Here is a 23,312-nt window from a genome sequence, read left to right on the forward strand (position 1 = left end):
TCATTTAATGGACAATACTTATATTGTTCAGAAAGGGGGATCTGTTGTGGGTGCTTTGTACTAGAGAATGTGGTAGAACGAAATGATGCAGGAAGATTCAGGACTAGAAGGGTGAGATGAAGGGAGATTGTTAATGTGATGGAAGCTTGCTGGTCTGCTCTTAAATATATATAATAAATACTCAAGGAACAGAAACTTTGTAAATGGATGTCATTATGTAACACTCTCTGAGCTTTCTGTTATTCCATCCAGATATATAACACAACAACTGACATATATCTCTGTCCCGGTTATGCAGCACTATGGATCTTTACACAGTATACATTCTCCTATTGCGTGCTAACTCAGAAAGCCTTCTCCCACTAGACTCCTAAATCCTGCACAGAAAATTGGCCTTGACTTACTCCCACTTGATTTCTCTTCTTTCTTCAGAGTGACACTCTTCTTACCTTCCATTCTTGACTTACTCCCGCTTGATTTCTCTTCTTTCTTCAGAGTGACACTCTTCTTACCTTCCATCCTCTGTATAATTTCAATTTCTTAGAACAGCCTCCTCTCCGTCTCATGCTTGCCTGCCTCAATGGTTCTTATTGAAAATTCTGCAATTGGATGATACCTCATTCACAGATCACAACCTCTCTTCTTTAAAATCCTATCCCTGTAATCTAACATTACCTAATCTCCACCAGCCTATCTATCTCACCAACCATTCACCTGAAACCTAACAGCCCGCACTAATGACTACACCTATCTGGTATTATTATATCACAAAGTAACTGGAGTAAATGCATGCCGTTTTTCTTGAGATCACATGATTATTTGCAATAACCAACAATAACCACTACATTTACCTCTAACCTTGGGTTTCGGAGTAGTATACTATTTGCCGTAAAGTACTTCATCACCTCATCAGGGATAGTAAGCGCTATATAAATCCTACAACAATTACAATTGTAATAAAGGTGCAAAAAAGCCTTGCCTCCAATTTTGGGCAAGTGCAATGTCTATGGTATCAGGGTCAGATTCTGTGTCTCTACATCTAGTACTTCAGCATGGCTGCAGGGTTCCAGAATTAGAAGAAGCTGTTTTATCCATATGTGCAAATTACTTTCACAGTACAGCGTAACTCTGACTGGGTGTCAGATTTGTAGGTAGGTAGATTTTTATCTGCTACTCTTCACCAAGACTAATGCACAGCACAGTCACTGGAGAGCTCCAGAAAAATGTGGGAACAGTGATCCACATAGTAGTTCGAAGACGTAACCTGACAATAATGATCATGGCAGAGATATCTGCTTGGTCCATGGAGAGCTGCTGTTTTGCAGTAGCCATGGTAAAATCTTCCATGTAAACATTTAGCATCTGCTTACTCAAGGACATAAGTCTACAGCAACAAATCTGTGAAACTGCGACAACTGCCATGTTCTACTCTTCTGCCAATGCTACAGAAGACTAAAGAAAAAATAAAAATTTAATATCTTAAAATCTGCAAGGACATAGCCATTGGATTCCAGAAGGAAATGACAGAATTCCTGTTAAGTAACATCTCTTGTCCCGCGCTAGTTAAAGCTGCAGGATATCTAAAACTAGCTGTGAAGGAGAGGAATAGAAGAATGATAAGCTAAGATGCTCAAGAAATGAAAGATATAAGATGAGCAAAAAGTGAAAGTTCCAGCTGCAAAAATGCTTATGATACAGTTAGGTATTTGGTGTGTACCTTGCACTGCACGCAGCGATGGACCAACAGGGTTAGAGTACCAAGGAGAATGAGTACATAAATACAAGGACACTTAGGGAGTAGATCATGATTGCTCCCCTACAACGTTTTTACTACCTTTCTCAAACCCCGATGGCAGGTTGCTATCAGCAAGGTGAATTTATAGATACTCAATTTGGGGTATCACATGCAAATAATAAAAGACACTACTAAGCTTATGTCAATGGTGTCCACCACAGTCTTCACTTCCATCCTTAACATCACCTTTCCAATCAAATGTTTTTTTTAATAAAAAGGTTTTGGGGGTCATTCTGAGCTTGACGGGCGGTGGGAGCCGCCCGCCAAGCGGGAACTGCCAGAATACCGCTGCACGGTCAAAAGACCGCCGCGGTTATTCTGAGTTTCCCGCTGGGCTGGCGGGCGACCGCCAGAAGGCCGCCCGCCAGCCCAGCGGGAAACCCCCTTCCATGAGGATGCCGGCTCCGAATGGAGCCGGCGGAGTGGAAGGGGTGCGACGGGTGCAGTTGCACCCGTCGCGATTTTCAGTGTCTGCTTGGCAGACACTGAAAATCTTGGTGGGGCCCTGTTAGGGGCCCCCTGCAGTGCCCATGCCAGTGGCATGGGCACTGCAGGGGCCCCCAGGGGCCCCGCGACACCCGTTACCGCCAGCCAGGTTCTGGCGGTCAAAACCGCCAGAGCCAGGCTGGCGGTAAGGGGGTCGGAATCCCCATGGCGGCGCTGCCTGCAGCGCCGCCATGGAGGATTCCCCAGGGCAGCGGGAAACCAGCGGGACACCGCCGGTTTTCCGTTTCTGACCGCGGCTGTACCGCCGCGGTCAGAATGCCCATGAGAGCACCGCCAGCCTGTTGGCGGTGCTCCCGCGGTCGTTGGCCCTGGCGGTCCATGACCGCCAGGGTCAGAATGACCCCCTTTGTCTCTTACTTACATCATTTTCCCTATGCCTCCCCACCCTTAAATCTGTTTAGATTTGCAATCAAAGGCCTAAATTAGAGCGAATGTGCATTAAACAAAAATTGAAAAGAACTGAAATTGAATGCAGAAGCCTGCACAAGCTGCATTTGCCCATCTAAGATTGAGGTACCTGGTTGGTGTCTCTGAATCTATGAGTAAAATTACTAACTTAAAAAAATGTAGGTAGATAACAGACATTGGCAAAAGGGCCCTTTTAAGAGGGGAATCTTTCTCCAATTTCAAAACCAAAGTGAAGACCCATCTCTCTAATGTCAGTGATACCACCACTTAGTTGATACCATTCTTTGCAAGTACCTTACTTTACAACATCTGTAGATGTATGGCCCACAGTGCTCTATACGACTGTCCTCAACATCATCAAATCATGCAATGGCTTTGCACTGCATCCAATATCGACCATCTAAAGTTACCTTACATCCCTGCAGTTTTTACATATTCCTTTTTTTATCTTCACTGGAGCAATCTGACAAGCTGATAAAGCCTCATGAACCTTTGTCAAATGAAGCCTAGGAAAACTCCAAGCTGGTTCGAGCTTTTACAAAAAACAGTCTAAATCGAGTCAGCCCATTGTGAACATTCTCTAATCTCTCCTAGATGCCTCGCAGAGTCCTCTGACATTTGAAATAGTGGCCAGCAGCTGGATTTAATTGAATGGCTATTTTCTGTTTTCATTTTTAGATTAAGGGCCTCATTACAAGTGTGGCAGTCTTCAGACCGCTGCACTCACGGAGGTGGTCAGGACCGCCAGCATTCATGATCCCAGTGGCCTGGCAGCGACGGAGATCACAATCCGCTAGGGCAGCGCTGCATGCAGCGCTGCCCTGCGGATTACGACCTTGTTCTCCGCCAGCCTTTTAATGGCAGTAACACATCCATGAAAAGGCTGGTGGAGAACAGGTGCATGGGGCCACAGGGGGGCCCTTGCACTGCCCATGCACTTGGTGTGGGAAGTGCAGGGACTCCCCTGCCCAGCACTGTCGCAATGTTCATTGTCTGCTTTGCACCTACCGACCCAGAGGGAAACTCTTAATAACTCCGGAGGGGAGGTTGCCACGAAGCCGGCGGCGACCCTGTCAGGAGTTTGGCAGGTGTCCTTTCCTGTGTGTCAAACACTTAATTAGGCCCTAAGTGTTCCAGTCATCAGATAGAGCAAAAATATATCCATCAGCAGTTGGCTCTTGGTGGACGATGCTGTTACATGAAATTGTCTAAAATACACAACCATATCATGTAGGTACAGTCACGTTCATAAGCGTAAGTACTCAGAAGTTTCAAAGCCCTAAGAAAATTGGACCGGGTCTAACTTGTAGAGCTTGTGCTAAAACGTCTCGTCTTCTGTGATCTTAAATGTTTGTCAATTCGATACTAGACTGCACAAAATATATATTTTAGAAAATAAATCACAGGGAAACAAAACTAAAAGAAATATATAGTATGCAATGAAACAGCACAGAAACTGGACCTATTTCTGTGAACGTTTCACGACATCAAACATAACAGAGAAACAGGAATATTTGTGGATATGAGTAGATTCGCTTGATCACTCCAATTAATTCAAATTTCTCAAGCAAAATTTCCATCAGGTGAGAAATTCTACATGCATAAATATTGCATGAACATATGTAACTTTTTCCACTCCTCTTAGAAAGTATTTTTCAATGTGAAGAATCACTTTACTCCATAAATGATTGAATGTGGGTCCTCTCACCCCTTTCTCACCCCAAAAGGCACTTAGTTTTATCTTTTCCAGGGGTAAATTTCAAACTGTTTCCATAGTGGGAGACTATCTCCAAGAGGTGTCTGATTACCCATGTAGTGCTTTAGTGTTTTATTTGTACAAATAAAAAATAAAAAATACAGAGGGCCAACATTTTTCTTAGAACGGCTGTGCCCTTCTACTGTGGTAACTGTATTGGTGCCACCTGCTGCACTGTGTGCTCAGTTAAACTGTTATTGGTGCTAGTTCCATTAACGCTGAAATTTTACTAATGAATATTCATGTATTCTGAATATTAAATCTGAATAGAAAATGAGTTAATATAGAAAATAATACACAAGTTTGAAAATGTGCCTACTTGAGTTACCATCAATATTCACGATGTGTACTTATTAACAGATTATTAATGAAAAACGTTGAGCTCATGTTTGGATTAATGTAGTAGTATGTCATATTAATGGTTATGTATTATTTATGTGCTTTATTAATAACAGGCCTTAATTTAGCGAGGTCTTGGGCCTAGTTGCACGGCCTCATGTCAACTTGCATTGCTTAGACGAATGATAAAACAGTTGTTTAAATAATTAAATTGTAATTTTCCATTGCGTTGACCTAATGTTAGTAGCTAGAATCCTTTCCCATGAGAACTGCTTGCTAGAATATGTTGAACTAGCTAAGTTTACTTTGTATAACTTAGTGTGCGTAAAGGCAATGTTCCCTTGAGCTAACAATGGATGCACTGACTGGAATATAAGCTGATACAAATTTGTGACGTGACAAGCCCAATGACAGGAACAGGAGAAGAGAAGCCAATCATTGACATGTGAACAACGGTCTTAGATTTGAGGTTCTACTTTCATTGGACTAAACGTAAATATATGATTCTTTGAGCAATAGTAATGTGGGAAGTCATTTTAGGGAATCTAACTTAGCCAGACTGTACCGAGAGGAGAGAGGACATTCCCCCCATTCTTTCCTAACCATCCGGAGAGGATAGTCATTATTCTTTCTGAACTGCATGAAGATACCTTTCTTTTCTTTAACCTTATTGCTGAAGTCTGATGTCTTGCTGACTGAACATATGCCCAATTGACGAAGACAGTCGCAGCTTGCTGAACCATACTGAGGCAAGGTATAAGACGATATTACTGATTGCTATGTCTATTTGCTTTTGTCCTTAGGTACCCACCACTAATTTTGATAGAGCCATAGTAAGTTGTTCTCCAAATTTGTGTTGTCTAAATTGTTTTGCATGAAGCCCAAACATGCTATTCTAATCAGAATAGGATACTGACTGAGTGATGCCTGCAAAATATTAACAACAGTTGATGTCTTTTCTTGACTAAATATAAGTGTATGCCATTTCTATTGTACAGTTATTCTTGCTATTGATTTGTACTGTAACTCTAGAATGTGTAGAGATCCAAGCTTTGATTAAATTGAGATTCTTTAGATGATTCTGTCAACCAGTAATGTTTCTGTATGCTTATCATTTGATTTTGAGACTAGGGGCCAGATGTAGCAAAATTAAAAATTGCGACTCGCATTTTGCGAGTCGCAAAATGGGGTTGCACCGGATGCGACTCGCAAACGGGTCCCATCGCTTTTTGCGAGTCGGAAATGGACTTTTTGCATCCCATTTCCGATTTTGCACTGTCGCAAATTGCGATTCGGCCCGTTTGCGAGTCGCAATCGTTTGCTACATCTGGCCCTAAGTTACATGATATTAGCATTGTTCATTTAGGAAAATAAACATTCTAACTTTTATACAAGGTGTGGTTATTCATGGCCAAAGGGGTCATGGTGCGTGGAAATTACTGACTCCCAAGATTATTGATGTTATTGATTGGTATTGCTATTGATTTGTGTTGGAACTGAGTTTGATGGTCGGAACTACTCTAAGCGTAGTCAAAAAGTCAATCGAACCTATAAAGTGCCCCCTTATGAACTAATGATAAATAACCAAATAATGTCAGACGCGCAAACAGTTCCAATCCTGCCTCTAAGACATGATGCTGTTGATGTATGTTAAGCAATCAACCACAACATTTTAGGCGGTTGAAAGCTGGCTCCACCCAACACAATGTTAACTGTGTACCAAATGCCTTATTAAAAGACAAACTCCATATTGTCAAAAGGGGCATTAACCAAAAAATGAAGCTTTTTAAGATGTTTCTAGCATGTGCCTTGTGGAGGCAGACATGGGAGGACGTTACATGCTTCTGGGGCATAGTGAAGCACATAGAGTGTTAAGCTTAGTCAATCTTAACACTCAAGGCAACAGGCAATTGCAAACTGCAAAACCTCCTGAGTGCAAAATGTGGTAGCCTAAAATCTCTAGTAATGTGCCCCATTACCTCAGTAGTGGACTTTAGGTGTGTTACAATGGGCAGGATCCCTGCTACCCCACATCATGGCTGCTAGTGATATAGTGAAGGTATTTTGAAGACACTGACCACGATACAGGGGTACATTCTTCCAAAAATGACTTTCATTCTCCCTTTCCCATTCACACAGCTAAATAAACTGTACATTCTTAAAGTGCATGCCCATCTCTTACATAAGAGAGTTGAAGAAAGTCAAAACCCACCTCCAAGTCATAGTTTCTTTAAAGTGCTTATGAAGAGATAAGTAATGTGCCTTTGTTTCCTTTAACTGCATTGGCAGCTAGGTGTTAGGCTCCAGATGGTTCCCAGCCAGGATGGTACTTGTAAAAGAAAGTCTGATGGCTCTTTATACCATGACTTTGAGCCCAGGTGGAAGTAAAAATAAGAAAGCCTCCTCGCTGGCTGTAGGTTGCTGCACCAGCAGAATGCAGACAATGTGATAATGCTGTATTGCTGTGCTGTGTTAATATGATAATGCTGTGTTGTGTCCCGGTGTCGGAACATGACACCTGGAAAAATTCAACACATTTTCCAAGTTGGCGGGATCCCAGAAATAACAGCCGGAGCCGGGATCCAGCACGATCCTGCTACTTTACAGCAGAGCTTCAGCTGTAAACTATGACTGTGAAGAATGTGCTTATTTATCGATCTCACTTGCCCCCAAGCAGCTTTCTCCATTTTTATTGCTCACTGGTGTAACGCAAATAATGGGCCTCTCCTGCAGGCCCCTTAGTCTCCTCTATCTCAAAGATATTCATTGGCCTTGGGCTGAATGGGGCCCCTGTGGAGCTGAGGACCGTCTGAAAGGTTAGAGACTCCCCATGTTCCACAGGGGCTGTCATCCTCTCTCCATATGTCTTGAAAGCTGCCAGTTTCACCATACACGTCCAAGCGTTACTTTGGCTAGCCACCTCTCAGGATCCATCTTAGATCATATATTTTCCAATATGACTGCTCTCACTGCTTCTACTCCTTTTCCCCTCATCTGGCTGTGGCATTTTGTGGTGACTTTTTTCTATCCCTTACATTCCGCCTCAACTGTCCCACTGAGCTTTACTTAGTTCCAACTTCCCCCACCTGGTTTGAAATCCTTCCCATCAGATTCAAATAAATCCTCAGCCTTACTCTACCTCATCAACTCATCTTTTCATTCCACAGCAAAATTCTTTAAGGCCTTTCCCAATAATGCCACTAATTCCCTCACCCCTCTTGATGGAAAAGGGTCAAACGCAATGCTCCCTCTACAACATGATAATCAATGGAACTTCATCAGCCAGGCACAAAGGTAAGACACTTGAGCAGTCAAGGCAGAAGTCTTACAATCCAACAGACAAATATCAGTAGAACAGCAAACAAATTAAAGTTGTGACCAGCATCACACGCACACAGTATTTTTTTTAAAATTGAGTCCTCCAGCAACTCATCCAGAGAAATCTTTTTGATTGTTCAAAGTTTCCCTGTACTCCATGCTTGTTATAACACTATTCTACCCTCTCAAGGGCTCTATGATAAACTCTACTTTCTTCTGAAACAAAATTAAAACTAAACAATCAGCTTTCGAATAACAACCCTCACTGGATGAATAGCATTTTTTACTTACACATTCCTGTTCTTCCAATGGTGCTTCTCTCACGGACTTTCCTCCACAAATAAATCTCCTCTCTACTATCCTCCATCAAATCAGTCCCCCCTTTGGAGCCAGTCCCCACTTTCATTCATTCGCACTATCTATCCAGCATTACTCAATCTGTGCAAACTCTCGCTTGCTTTAGCTAAGGGGGTGGAGGCGAAGCACACGAGGGACAGCAAATAGCCCATGAAGGAAAAAGCAACACAGAGCACAGGAGTGGGTATTTGGTAAGGGGGTAGAAGCACACAAGGGGGAGAGCAAGACAATACAAGCACTCTCCAGGAGTGCCTAACCAAAAAGAGAGAAAGTAAGTAAATACCTAAAAGAGAGCAGTGGAAGGATACTTGTCAGACTATCAAAAGAATAGTAAGGAGGTTATGCTCCAGCGGAGGAACAAACATAGGCAAAGAAAGGTCAGCCATTGAATAAGAAGCAAGAAAATGAGAGTAACAATAATGCCAACCAATAGCAAGCAATGGGCAGGCTGTAAGCCAACAGTAGGTTTTTGTAAGGAAATGCCTCCTTGGCATGGTTGCCCCCTGACTTTTTGCCTTTGCTGATGCTATGTTTACAATTGAAAGTGTGCTGAGGCCTGCTAACCAGGCCCCAGCACCAGTGTTCTTTCCCTAACCTGTACTTTTGTATCCACAATTGGCAGACCCTGGCATCCAGATAAGTCCCTTGTAACTGGTACTTCTAGTACCAAGGGCCCTGATGCCAAGGAAGGTCTCTAAGGGCTGCAGCATGTCTTATGCCACCCTGGAGACCTCTCACTCAGCACAGACACACTGCTTGCCAGCTTGTGTGTGCTAGTGAGGACAAAACGAGTAAGTCGACATGGCACTCCCCTCAGGGTGCCATGCCAGCCTCTCACTGCCTATGCAGTATAGGTAAGACACCCCTCTAGCAGGCCTTACAGCCCTAAGGCAGGGTGCACTATACCATAGGTGAGGGTACCAGTGCATGAGCATGGTACCCCTACAGTGTCTAAACAAAACCTTAGACATTGTAAGTACAGGGTAGCCATAAGAGTATATGGTCTGGGAGTCTATCAAACACGAACTCCACAGCACCATAATGGCTACACTGAAAACTGGGAAGTTTGGTATCAAACTTCTCAGCACAATAAATGCACACTGATGCCAGTGTACATTTTATTGTAAAATACACCACAGAGGGCACCTTAGAGGTGCCCCCTGAAACTTAACCGACTATCTGTGTAGGCTGACTAGTTTTAGCAGCCTGCCACAAACCGAGACATGTTGCTGGCCCCATGGGGAGAGTGCCTTTGTCACTCTGAGGCCAGTAACAAAGCCTGCACTGGGTGGAGATGCTAACACCTCTCCCAGGCAGGAATTGTCACACCTGGCGGTGAGCCTCAAAGGCTCACCTCCTTTGTGCCAACCCAGCAGGACACTCCAGCTAGTGGAGTTGCCCGCCCCCTCCGGCCAGGCCCCACTTTTGGCGGCAAGGCCGGAGAAAATAATGAGAATAACAAGGAGGAGTCACTGGCCAGTCAGGACAGCCCCTAAGGTGTCCTGAGCTGAGGTGACTCTAACTTTTAGAAATCCTCCATCTTGCAGATGGAGGATTCCCCCAATAGGGTTAGGATTGTGACCCCCTCCCCTTGGGAGGAGGCACAAAGAGGGTGTACCCACCCTCAGGGCTAGTAGCCATTGGCTACTAACCCCCCAGACCTAAACACGCCCTTAAATTTAGTATTTAAGGGCTACCCTGAACCCTAGAAAATTAGATTCCTGCAACTACAAGAAGAAGGACTGCCTAGCTGAAAACCCCTGCAGAGGAAGACCAGAAGACGACAACTGCCTTGGCTCCAGAAACTCACCGGCCTGTCTCCTGCCTTCCAAAGATCCTGCTCCAGCGACGCCTTCCAAAGGGACCAGCGACCTCGACATCCTCTGAGGACTGCCCCTGCTTCGAAAAGACAAGAAACTCCCGAGGACAGCGGACCTGCTCCAAGACAAGCTGCAACTGTGTTTCCAGCAGCTTTAAAGAACCCTGCAAGCTCCCCGCAAGAAGCGTGAGACTTGCAACACTGCACCCGGCGACCCCGACTCGGCTGGTGGCGATCCAACACCTCAGGAGGGACCCCAGGACTACTCTGATACTGTGAGTACCAAAACCTGTCCCCCCTGAGCCCCCACAGCGCCGCCTGCAGAGGGAATCCCGAGGCTTCCCCTGACCGCGACTCTTTGAACCTAAAGTCCCGACGCCTGGGAGAGACCCTGCACCCGCAGCCCCCAGGACCTGAAGGACCGGACTTTCACTGGAGAAGTGACCCCCAGGAGTCCCTCGCCCTTGCCCAAGTGGAGGTTTCCCCGAGGAATCCCCCCCTTGCCTGCCTGCAGCGCTGAAGAGATCCCGAGATCTCTCATAGACTAACATTGCGAACCCGACGCCTGTTCCTACACTGCACCCGGCCGCCCCCGCGCTGCTGAGGGTGACATTTCTGTGTGGACTTGTGTCCCCCCCGGTGCCCTACAAAACCCCCCTGGTCTGCCCTCCGAAAACGCGGGTACTTACCTGCAAGCAGACCGGAACCGGGGCACCCCCTTCTCTCCATTCTAGCCTATGTGTTTTGGGCACCACTTTGAACTCTGCACCTGACCGGCCCGGAGCTGCTGGTGTGGTGACTTTGGGGTTGCTCTGAACCCCCAACGGTGGGCTACCTTGGACCAAGAACTAAGCCCTGTAAGTGTCTTACTTACCTGGTTAACCTAACAAATACTTACCTCCCCTAGGAACTGTGAAAATTGCACTAAGTGTCCACTTTTAAAACAGCTATTTGCGAATAACTTGAAAAGTATACATGCAATTTTGATGATTTGAAGTTCCTAAAGTACTTACCTGCAATACCTTTCGAATGAGATATTACATGTAGAATTTGAACCTGTGGTTCTTAAAATAAACTAAGAAAAGATATTTTTCTATACAAAACCTATTGGCTGGATTTGTCTCTGAGTGTGTGTACCTCATTTATTGTCTATGTGTATGTACAACAAATGCTTAACACTACTCCTTGGATAAGCCTACTGCTCGACCACACTACCACAAAATAGAGCATTAGTATTATCTATTTTTACCACTATTTTACCTCTAAGGGGAACCCTTGGACTCTGTGCATGCTATTCCTTACTTTGAAATAGCACATACAGAGCCAACTTCCTACAGTTTTCAACAAAAGGTCTTTCACAATCAGATCGACACAAACTAAAAATAACTTACGCACCTTTTATAGACAGTAGACCTCAACGTGAGTTACCAAGGTGTCAAGTTGCCCTATTTTCCGTTCCCAGGATGACAAGCACTTTCAATATCAAAGAAAACAATGTATATGATACTTTGGTTACTAGCACTCTGCATGCACTACCCGCTTTGAGCATATAACATCACTGGTGAGGTTCACAGTGATGCAATTTTCAATTTACATAGAATTCTTGGTCATGACATTCCAGCAACAGAGTTATAAAATGACAAACAGGCACTGGAAAAGCCAATAGGTCTGGTATTGACTGCCAAATGTTTGGCTTTGTCAGCATTTTTATTTTCTCTTTTTTTAGACAACTATATTTTGGGGGAAGCCACTGGGCACTTGTCAATATCAAACAAAACATTGACTCAGAAAGAACATATTCCCTTAGTAGTCCCTTGCACTGAAGTAATCTACTTGAGAAAGGCCAGAATGGCATCACTCACAGTGTATTTAGCCAATGGCAGAAGTGGGCTGACCTACTCCCCCATGCTGTATGCTGTGGTGGGTGTAAGAAAAAAAGGAATTACATAACAGCAGACTAATGGATCAAAGGGGCTTTGTGAAAGTGTATAATCTTAGTAAAAGGAATAGGTCGTGGCTAATGCCAATCCTAAAAAGGGGTACATGGCAGTAATGAGAGGCCTACTACCTGCTTTATAACCGTCAGACTCGGACTCTTGGCTGTGTTGCAGTGGAGTCCTGGTCTTCATGGTCGGTGTTGGGACTGTCACTAGGCTGCACCAGAATTTGGTTGACCCATCTAGGAAGATGATGACAGGCTCAGGCTAGTGGAGTGGAGGGCAGTTGAGGGAGCAGCAACAACCCTTGGCAAGGTGTTGGGGCATGGCCAACTACAATATGTAGCACTGCACATTGTCACCACACGTTCCTCTAATGCACAGGACCAGCAAGATGCATTAGTCCGTCTCTAGCTGAACTGAAGCGAAGATAAGGAGGGGTCACATCATGCCACACTGTGCTGCTTTGTTTACTGGTCATGACCCACCCTGGTGCCCACATGAATTTGGATGTTCTCCTGCTGCAGGGTTACTCTCGAAAACCCAACCCCCCTCCCAACTTAACATGAGAATGAAGCAATTCTACTTTGCTAGTAGGTGTTTGTTTGACCTATAGGGCAACCAGACGGTTTCTGAAGGGCTAGTCTGACTGGTCAGTGTGTTGGCCAGTTTATTGGCTACTTTCAGATCTGTTTTATGGCTACTGGGTCGGTTTGTATTATTGATTCCCCTGATATTAAAAGAAACTCTGACTGAAGCAAGCTCAAATCCATGGAGCCTTCCATACCTGGCAAAATACATATACAGTGTCTTTACAAGTTCAAAAGTGCCTCAATTTGGGAACATGAGCCACTTGTTTAGCTTTTTAAATCACTAATGGGGGCCACTTTTAGTTTGTAGCCTGGGCATATTTTCTGTCCACGTCCGACCCTGAAACAAGTATATTTCCTGAATGTATAGGTCCATCTTGAGAATGTTAGTCAGGATGTGGACTGTAAGTCTGCAAGCTGCTTCTTCTGCATTTGAAGAAAGGATATATATAATCTGAACAAAAAGCTAGTTTGGGAGGTGACATTACTGGTTCAGCTGTGACAAAAAAACTGCAGCCACGACACCGTTCGGTCTATCCCCTAAATAAGACCAAATGCGTTCTTGGCAGTAGCACCCAGGTTACCACTTGATGTAATCAAAATTAGAGGATTTTTTAAATAGAGTTCACACTACAAAACAAGAAAATAGAAGTCAGCAGAAAAATCAACAAATCACACACAACCGTTTGGAAATGAATAGCACAAACTCCAAGTGAAGTGAAAAATAGCACACCACGTGAAAGTGGTCTAACACCAAAACATTACCACTTACAATCAGGTGTAATACAAGGATTGTGCTTACAACCTTGGATCAAATACCTAGTGGTTGTGTCAAATAAGCTGGGTAGATACAAAATACATTTTTCCAAACGTTCTGTTGATCCTCGCATCACTCCAGTAGGTATGCTCATGATCGCAGGAGTCGTAGTTTATAAGTAGTATAGGAACACGCCAACAGGATGGGATTGGTGTCCCTTACAAGAGGTTATATTCGGATAAACATTACAAACGTATGACATCAGTGCACAAAATAAAAATAATCGCCACGTGGCACAAATTTGCTGATGCAAAATTCTGCTTGCTCTTTGATATTGTAAAAACTAATAAAAGGAAGGACAACAGGTACTGATGCAAAACTTTAAGTGACACAACCCGAGTTGTGTCACACCGCTGTCAATGTGGGCTTTGCTGTATTTTACACATGATGAAATTAGTACGAAAAGATAAGTTGCTTCACAATAGTATGGCAGTCTTTCCGAAACAACAAAGGTAAGAATTGCACACAGCGAATCAATATACAGCTTTCGTCAACCACATGCATCACTACAATTTTAATTGAATATGCCGTCCCTTTCTCTAATTGGCTAATTTAATATTCAGGTGCAGCAGCTCAGGCAGTACAATCAAGTGCAATTCAGCAGAAGAAATACGAACATAGAACATCCGTCCCTACCTTCTTTTCTTAATGTTGTAATAGGCAGGGCCTCGTTGGAATTTAAATTCACGTGGCCTGAAAGGTGGATGTGGGCTGCCAGATGCACGCCGGTCTGGGGTGCACGATCCCCGGTCTGCGCTCTCCCCACCGTTTGCTGGCGTCTGGTTGGGTTCTGCGTGCCGGTTTTCGATGTGGTTCTTGTCCTGGGGTGAAGGAATTGTACAGCTCTCAGAAGCCGAGTCGGCGAGATCTGTACTAGACGCATCTGAAGTGGCCTTGTCTATACTAATGTAGTTTAAGTCCAAGTCTGCATGCTGTGGAGAAAAACACAAACCATATATATGTATTAGTTGATCTCTGAGTTAGGCCTGCCACTCTAACGTCTATGGACGGCTGCTTATTATGACAGATCACCAAGCCGTTCTAATTTAATTTCTAGGCATATTGACTCCTAGTCACAAAGTAACTTTAACACCTAAATTCAACTCATATGTATAAAAGGCATGACACTTGTTAATGCAAATGTCTTAATTAGACATTATTAATGAATGTTTATGTATTTTGAATATTGAAATTGGTAGAAACTGAATAAATTAGAAATATAATGTGCACGTTTGAAATTGTGACCTAGGAGAATGGCCACCAGTATTTACGAATTGTACTAAATGAGTGATTAACATACAGGAAATATTGGAAAAATATTAGATTAATGTAGTAATATGTCATATTGAGAATTATAAACCTATGTTTTTTATTAATTGTAGGCCTTAACTTAGCGAGTGTCTTGGCCTAGTCTTGCTAGGCCTCATGCTGAAGCTGTATTTCTTAAAGTTCAATGGAAAATGCTGACAAAATGAACTAACCATGAACTGCTCATTGTTTAATAAAATGCTTAACTGGAGCTTCCTATGAGAACTGGCGGACAGGAGACGAAGTCTCTAGAATTGTGTCTAATAGTGTGTAATGTGCGCTAGATGTACTTTCCCAGGACTCGAACAATGAAGACACTGACTGGAGAAGAAGATGCAACATTTTTGATACCTGACGAGCCGGATGATGAGAACATCGTAAAGCGGACCAATCAACGACATGTGAACTGTGAAATATTAGAATTTATAGATTTGGTACACAGACATTATTGGTTAGGGTAATAACGTACGACTAATTGACAAATTGGAAATTGGGGGATAGTTTGGGTGACTTTGAAATAACAACGTGACAGAGGGAAAGAGACTCAGATGCTAGATGTTAGGGGAGCAAGACCTTATTCTGAAATTGATGCGATATTGGGCTCATACTCTCTGACTGAGAGCCTGATGTGATGCAGATCGACTGATGACCTGAGGACGAAGACTGAATCTATTGCTGACCCATACCGTGGATAGGTAGATATGACAATGTGACTGAAATGCATTTTTGTGCCTTTTCTTTCTAGGTATCAACTGCGCTGTCTAAATAGTATTCTTAGGTAGATGGGTTCTAAATTTTGTTTCTAAATTGTTTTTGCTTTAAGTCCCACATGCTGATGCTAATGGGGGTAGATGAGGGTTTCCTTACATGACGTTTGACAGATTACAGAAACAAATGGTTGACGGACTGTTTTGCTCAACTCCATGACTAAAAATGACTTATTGCCTTTGATTCTTTTATTGACCTGTGTTAATGCTTTAGAATGTACTCTGATGCAAGCTTTGATTAGTTTATGTTTTTGGCGTCTTCTAACAAATTGATGCTGGTTTTTATTTTAATTGAATTGTGTTTGAATTAATCCCATTACTTAGTATTGTAACCAAAAGGGAAATAAAATTACTAAAACGTATATTGTGGTGTGGTTATTCATGGCTGAAAGGCCATGGTGTGATGCTTATTGCTTTAACTGACTATTGAATAATGATTGGTCTAAATGGTTATTAAATTGTGTGCACTGATTCAGAGAACATTGGTCACATCAAAGCTAGGATACTCCATGCGAATCAAAAGGTTAATCGACCTATACGCATCACCTTGTAAGTTTACTTATTAAGGACCAACGCGCTAACACACTCATGAACAGATTTAGTCCAACATTAAATCATAGCGGTGTGATGTACGTTTATGTAGTAGGAAATCTGTTTTCGTGGACCTGGAGTGGGTTTTCTGAGGCAGGGGTGCCATGCAAAGTTAGTTTACGTCAACAAACTTGTGGGATTATGTGTATACACATATATTATCACACAGGCATCTGTAGACTGGATGTAATAAGTGATGTACAGCTGGCAGAGGCAAAGGTAGATCCATCAAAGTGTTGGGCTTTATCTTTTGTTGTGTTGCCTGTATCATCCTTTGTGTCGCACCCCACTTGTCTGTTTCTGGTACCCACTAATCACAACCTCCTATGGTGTGAGCAGGGCCCCATCACAATCCTCAGAGGCCTAGGTGCTAGAAGAGGTGATCCCGAGCCACATATGGTGGTCATCCACCCCGGCACCATTATGAAGAGGTATAGCACCAAGATACTAGCTGAAACAATATAGTTCAAAGCCAGTCCCAGTGTGTGCCCTTCAGGCTTTGGATTTGCACACCAATTGTTCCATAGGTCATATAGCTGTCTGTCGCCATCACTACCTAAATATGCTCCCCCTGATTGTAGCGCCATTGATATAGAGTCACTAGTATGTTAAGATTGCAAAATGTTCTTTTTTCAGTGAACTGACTTGGCCCATCCCTAAACCAGAGGAGAAGCATATCTTCTCAGTCTATAAAAATGGAATGTGAACACTGAGACACCTGATTCCATTGTGTTCTAATCTTGTTTTCATCGTCCCCAGACTGGACGTTTTAGGGTCGAGCCTGCGATAGCATGCGCTAGCGCATGCATATCACTTGCGAGACGCTGTAGTAGTTAGAAAAGGGCTCGGAGCCCGCTTGTCGCTCACCATTTGTTGGCTTTTGTGGCACTCTTCTTTGCAGGCTTGTAATTCGTCCAGTTCAGGCTGGCATCATTTCCGGTCCGGTCTGTGGAGCAAGGATCAAGCCCTAATTCATTTAAGTTAATTAGTGCCCGTCCGCTGCTCCCGACGTGATTGAGGTACTCTTTTTTAATATTTTGATATTCTGAAAATGTGGGTTGTGTTTTCCTTTCCCATTTGCACTTTATTGCTGTAGGAAAGCAGTGGAAATCAATATGTACCAAAAAAATATGCCTTCAGTCTTTCTTGGTTGTTTATTCCTAGGACCGAGGTCTGCATTAGAAGTGTTAAGCTTTCTCGCCAGGAGGCTTAATTTGTCTCCACACGGCCTTGCCATCTGTGCACTGAGGCTGATCTAAGGGCAGTCCCCCTGCTGCGCGGTGCTGTTGAAAGTGCATGTTAACTCACTTTCCACCCTCCTGGAGACAGCTGACAGCTTGTAGGGTGACTCACCACGTTATCACCAATGATCAGTGTCATTGATGACTTCCTAAACACATTTATTCTAAATGTGTACTACTACTTAGCATGCGTAATCATCTGACCCAGTCATGTGACGTGTGTATTACATTAGATATGTGCATTAAATATGTAGTATGGCTCTTTGTAATTAACTAAGCGCTTAAATCCCTCAGGTCAGGAGTAGAAAGCAGTAAATAAATAGAAATGACGGTGCAATTCGATTATTTCTCACTGTAAAGTGCAGAATGCAATGCTCACCTTTAGGATTCCTCTTTTTTTTAAAGTAATGTGCATCTTGTCTGAGGTTTTCCTTCTGTCAAGTAGATTCACGTAAGGCTTTTTATAGTGTTTTGTATTCATAGGCGTGGTGGCTGAACTATTAAATACTCTCACATATTACGTAAAATCAGAAGCATTTTTTAATTCTTTAGAATATAAACCAGACGTACATTGCATTTAGCGCCTTATTAAATATTTGCATTTTAATGTATTAAGATGTCTTTGGATATTTATTTTTAAAAATACAAGCCCACAAGTTGTACAGCAAGACAATAGTTGCTAAACTGTCTATTGCAGGCATTAAACAGACTGCAAAACAAGAAAATGTGAATATTCAGGTCTGCCCAACTGCCTAACAAATAACATGAGGTAGTCAGGAACATAATAGTCTAGATCAAATATAGATGTGGAAGGAGCAGAAAATCAATCTTTCTCTCTCTCTCCCTCTCTCTTTCTCCCTCACGCTCTCTCTCTAAAAAAAACACACACACACTCCCCCCTCCCCCACACACACATAGTAGCACTATTCATTATCTTTTTAAGGTTTTCTAAGGGCTGTTTTGAGCATTAAAATCTAATGCCAAAAGTTTATTTCTGATAAAGATTTCTATGAAAATTGTATATGTTTTAATAATCTCTCCTTATCACAATTAGAACCATAATGCAGGCCAACGTAACATCCTTACTACACTATTACTGTTTCAACACTCTTGATATGTTTGAGTGACCCTTCTAGTTTATTATTAAACATTCGCGGTCACAAAGCAATTCTGAATTGCGATGCGAATCGCAAATAGGAAGGGAACACCCCTTCCTATTTGCGAGTCGCATTCCCAAATTGCGAGTCGGTACCGACTAGCAATATGGGAATGAGCATCGCGTTAGGCTGTTTGCATGGCGCAAACTGCGATTTTCGCAGTTTGCACCATGCAAACGGCTACCTACATCTGGCCCCATATTTCTTTATCACAATATTTTTATTTGATATTTTCTAACACACCCACTCATCTCACTCCCAATGCTCAGCACAACTCACCCCTTGACTGTTCCAAAACTATGAGATGTTCGTTCAAGGATAAGATCTTTCCTCACCAACTCAGAACTACCTGATCACAGATAATTCACTAATATTAGGAAATCCTTCCTGGCTATCTGTTTCTTTCCCAATAAGTCCCTGACAGTGTGCTGCAAACTCAAACCACCAACACAAACGTAAAAAACCTTCACAATTACTTGTTCTTATCTTTTTTTCACTGTAGCCCCCTGTATAACTTCACACAGTGGCTTATTCATGATATAATTTCAGGTAGTTTGAGTGAGATCTTTATCTTAGATGTTATGGGTTTTGCCTTTATGGTGTTTCACTGTGATTCTGTGCAGGAAGCAGCACTTATCCTGGATGAGTAAGTATGTGAGTGAATGTGTCTATATGAAGCTGCAGAGTGTTTCGGAAATTACCTTGACAGCCAGATGCCTGAGATGTCTCTTTGGAATATTTAGGTATAGGCTTCTGTGTAACTGGCATCTTGACAGTACGAGGATGACTTGGGAAGGCACAGGAGGTGGTGGGTTCCTAAGCCTGGCAAATGGCCTTAAAAGATGAAAAAATGCTGAAGAGGCTGGTATAGCTCCAGAATATCAGGTTTTAAATATTGTGGTATGTAGGAAGCTGGTTATTTATGTAGTGTACCAATGTATGTGCACTCTATGCAGATAGTACAGGCAACCCTCATTGTCTGACAGGAGTTAAAATAATAAGCTTAAATGCTCTCTTTTTGTGGTAGTGTGGGCAAGCAGTTTAGGCTTATCAGAGGTTAGTGTTAAGCATTTATTGCACACATAGAACCAGTAAGCGTGACACACACTCAATAAAGAAATCAACTCCAATTTAGAAATATAACATAGGGGCTCATTACGACTTTGGCGGTCCCAATTCGGGATCGCCAGACTCAAAGGGGTGGATGCCACCACCATGGCGGTGGTGCCCTCACTCGCCCCAGTACAAGATTTTTAAAGTTCTGACATGGTGGACAGGCAGAAACCTTGAAATAGAGCATTCCCTTAAAGGAGCTGAGTGCTATCTCGTAGCACAGAGGGGGCCGTACACCACCCTCAAAATGCGTGCATTCCCAGGGTGCTGAGCAAGAGGACCCCTGCACTGCCCATGCCATTTTATACACAAATTAAATTACAAAAAATGCAAACAAATCTAGATTTCTAAAGTAAAACAAAAAATACATGGGCAGTGCAGGGGTCCTTCTGTGGCCCCCAGCCTTTTAGTGGTGGGGAAACTTCCATGAAAAGGTTGTTGGAGAACAAGGTTATAATCAGCAGGGCGGCACTGAGTTCAGCACTACCCTGGCTGATTACAACCAGGGCTGCCATCGCCCTGTTGGGATCATGGATCCTGGCGGAGAGGGAGGTCTGTTTGCGGGTCTGACCGGCAAACTCGTAATGTGGTGGTTGGACTGCCACAGCCACGGTGGGTGGTCCAACCACCACCGTGAAGCTGGCGGTTACAAGAGGCCCATAGATTTTTATATAAATTTAGACACCTAGATCATCGTAATCAGGGAAGTACTTTTCGAGTTATCAATCTCTAAGTCACAATAAAATATACTTGTATTGACTGTAATGGGGTAATGTTATCCTATGGGAAAGACACGTATACTGCATACTAGTAATTAGCAGAGACTTACAGGGCCAATCTTCAAGAGTTAAGGTAAGTATGTAGCCAGGTCCATGGCAGCACCAACAGGTTAATTTGGGAGACACTGGGGCTTCTAGGTACAGAGGTACTTTTTAGCATTGGGGGCCTTAATGTTATCCTATAGGAAAAGGAACATATAATGCATTCAGGAACTTAGAAGTGACTTACAGGACCAATCTTCAGGAGTTAAGGTGAGAATAGGGCAAGATCCAAGGCAGCACCAACAGGTCACCATGGTCGGCTCTAGGGCATCCCGGAGCAGAGGCGCTTTTCAGCTTTGTGTGCCCTAATGTTATCCAATGGAAAAAGAAACATACTGAATTCGGGCACTTAGCATTGACTTACAGTACTGTTCTTCTGGATTTAAGGTAAGTATGGGACAAGGTCCAAGGCAGCACGAACAGGTCACTTCGGATGGCACTGGGGTGCCCAGCGAGAGGTTCTTTACAGCATCGGGTGTCCCATTCACTTTAATGGGAAACGGTCCTGGGGAATAATAGGATGCAAGCGGGGTCTGGCTGAACCCAAATGGGGGTTCAGGTCTTGAGGGTCTTGGGCCTGCAGGAACACCATCAATCCACTTGAACTCGGAATGAGGGGTTTGGGTGCAGTAGTGCCTTGTCTGGCAGGGGTCGTGCTGGTGGTGACGCTTGGTTTTGTAGTTGCCTGTGAAAAAAGGTTGCAGATGCGGACTGGAGGACCAAGCTGGCCAAACCCAGAGAGGGAGCTCAGCTTTGGATGGCCTCAGCACCCCATGAGAACAGTTGATCCAATTCTCCTAGGGATGTGGGTGCAGTCGTGCCTTTTGGTTGGGTCACTGCAGTGATGAGGCTCTTGCGGTTACTGCTTTTCCTGCAGACTGCAGCTGCAGGTGGGGCTTAGGGGACCAGTCTGGCTAAACTCAAGGAAGGCTCAGCTCTTGAGGGTCTCTGGGTGCTAGGGACATCATCGGTTCTCCTGGAATTGGGCTGTGGGGCTCAGGTGCATAGGTCTTTTTCTGGAGGGTCACAGCAATCAGAGGCACTTGTTTTATGGTGCCTAAAAGATGCTGCTAGTTGGTGAAGGGCTGGCAGTCCTCCCAGGCTTTTGGAGGTTGCACAGCGGCAGTGCGAGCCATTGCAATTGTCGGAAGCAGCAGTCAGTCCAGTAGTGTTGGCACCAAGTCAGTCACAGGTCCTCCGTTCTTGCTTCTTTGTCCTTCTGAATTGTTGAATCTGAATTCCTGTCAGGGGGCCACCTAAATAATAAAATTAGGGGCATTATGGGGAGTGAAGAGTAGTAGCCAATGGGCTACTTACCCTTAGGGTGACTACACCCACATATGACCACTTCCTGTAGGAAGTGGGCATAACCCTGTCCCAGAGTGTCTAATTCCACCACACACAAGATGGTGGAATTCCTAGTTTGGTGTTCACTTCAGGTAGCCCACTCTAGAGGTGTGACTAGACTCGGAGTGTAACACGCCTCCTGACTATCTAATTGCCCACCTGACCTGCTCCCAAATGGGCAGAGGGTTGCCTCTCCCAGGTCTGGGGAAGCTGGAGTCACATATCAAAGGCAGCAGGGACTTTGAAGTCCCTGGCCTTGGTATGCAGATTTACTATCCATCCTGCTAGTGGAGGTGATAACACCTCCCATCAGAGCAGACATTGTTTCTGGCCTTTGAGAGTGGGACTCTCACCTCCAGAGAGTCAGAAATTCATCTGTGTTGGCAGGCTACTCTATACCAGTCAGCCAGCACACTAGAGGGCTAGTAGGTTTTAGGGGGTATCTTTAAGGTGCTCTCTGGGTGCATGTCATAATAAATCCAATGTCGGCATCAGTACTGATTTATTACCACAAGGTGTTTGATACTAAACCCCATTATTTTCTGTGCAGCATCATGTAGCTGGGTCACTCACGATGATCAGTGTCCAGTTCATGTTCTAAGATGGCTGCCCGGTCACTTGTAATGTCCGGTAATAGAACTATATAACATTATGATACATTAATATACATGCTCTGTGATATTGTGCAATTCACCTTACTAATGTGGTGTCATAAGATGATACCTATCGTTTATGGTGTCCGTCATTGATAATCGGTAGTATTTGGGTTCTCGTATCATAGCTCCTCCGGGAGGGGGGTGTGCTTGTAGTCACACTTTCCTCAAAGCAACATTCCCGCTCTGTACCTAATGCTCACCGGAGGAGTAAGGTGAATTGCACCATATCACAGGTCATGTATTATTTATGCTTTCATTAGACGTAGTCAAACAAGGAGTGGCACCAGGGAGTCCACCTTGATCCTGAAGACGAGCCTAGGGATAAGGCTCCGAAACCTGTAGACTAGGAAGTCAGGTACATTACATCCCCCACTTCTGCGGCCCCCTTTTAATCATACCGCCTCCAAGAGATCTATTAAATCATTGAAATTACTAGGAGACAGATATTTTTAACTCACCCAAGACCCCACCACTCCTTTCCCTCCTGTGATTCACATTGACGAGACTACATCCATCAGTGCTCCCATGTATCCCGTAGGTCATAGCACTCCCCGCTCCGTAGCGAAACGGGAAGAAACCCAATGATGAAGCATGCCACCAAGGGGTAACCCTGGTGGGTGAGGGTTTTTCTAACAGGAAAATCCTTTTTCCTATCCACCCTGTGGTAG

The 23,312-nt window shown here is 43.8% G+C and overlaps 1 protein-coding gene across 6 annotated transcripts in view; it reads right to left on the bottom strand.

Annotated features, from left to right (window-relative positions):
• ARHGEF28 (Rho guanine nucleotide exchange factor 28) overlaps positions 1-23,312 on the bottom strand; it is an 892,610-nt gene that overhangs the window by 163,105 nt on the left and 706,193 nt on the right. For all 6 annotated transcript variants that reach the window (XM_069223983.1, XM_069223974.1, XM_069223958.1 and 3 more), the window contains exon 11: positions 14,280-14,575. In XM_069223983.1, coding sequence (XP_069080084.1) covers positions 14,280-14,575 — 296 coding nt within the window. The remainder of the gene's footprint in view (positions 1-14,279; positions 14,576-23,312) is intronic.

The sequence above is a fragment of the Pleurodeles waltl genome, chromosome 1_1, assembly GCF_031143425.1.
Source record: "Pleurodeles waltl isolate 20211129_DDA chromosome 1_1, aPleWal1.hap1.20221129, whole genome shotgun sequence".
Taxonomy (NCBI): domain Eukaryota; kingdom Metazoa; phylum Chordata; class Amphibia; order Caudata; family Salamandridae; genus Pleurodeles; species Pleurodeles waltl.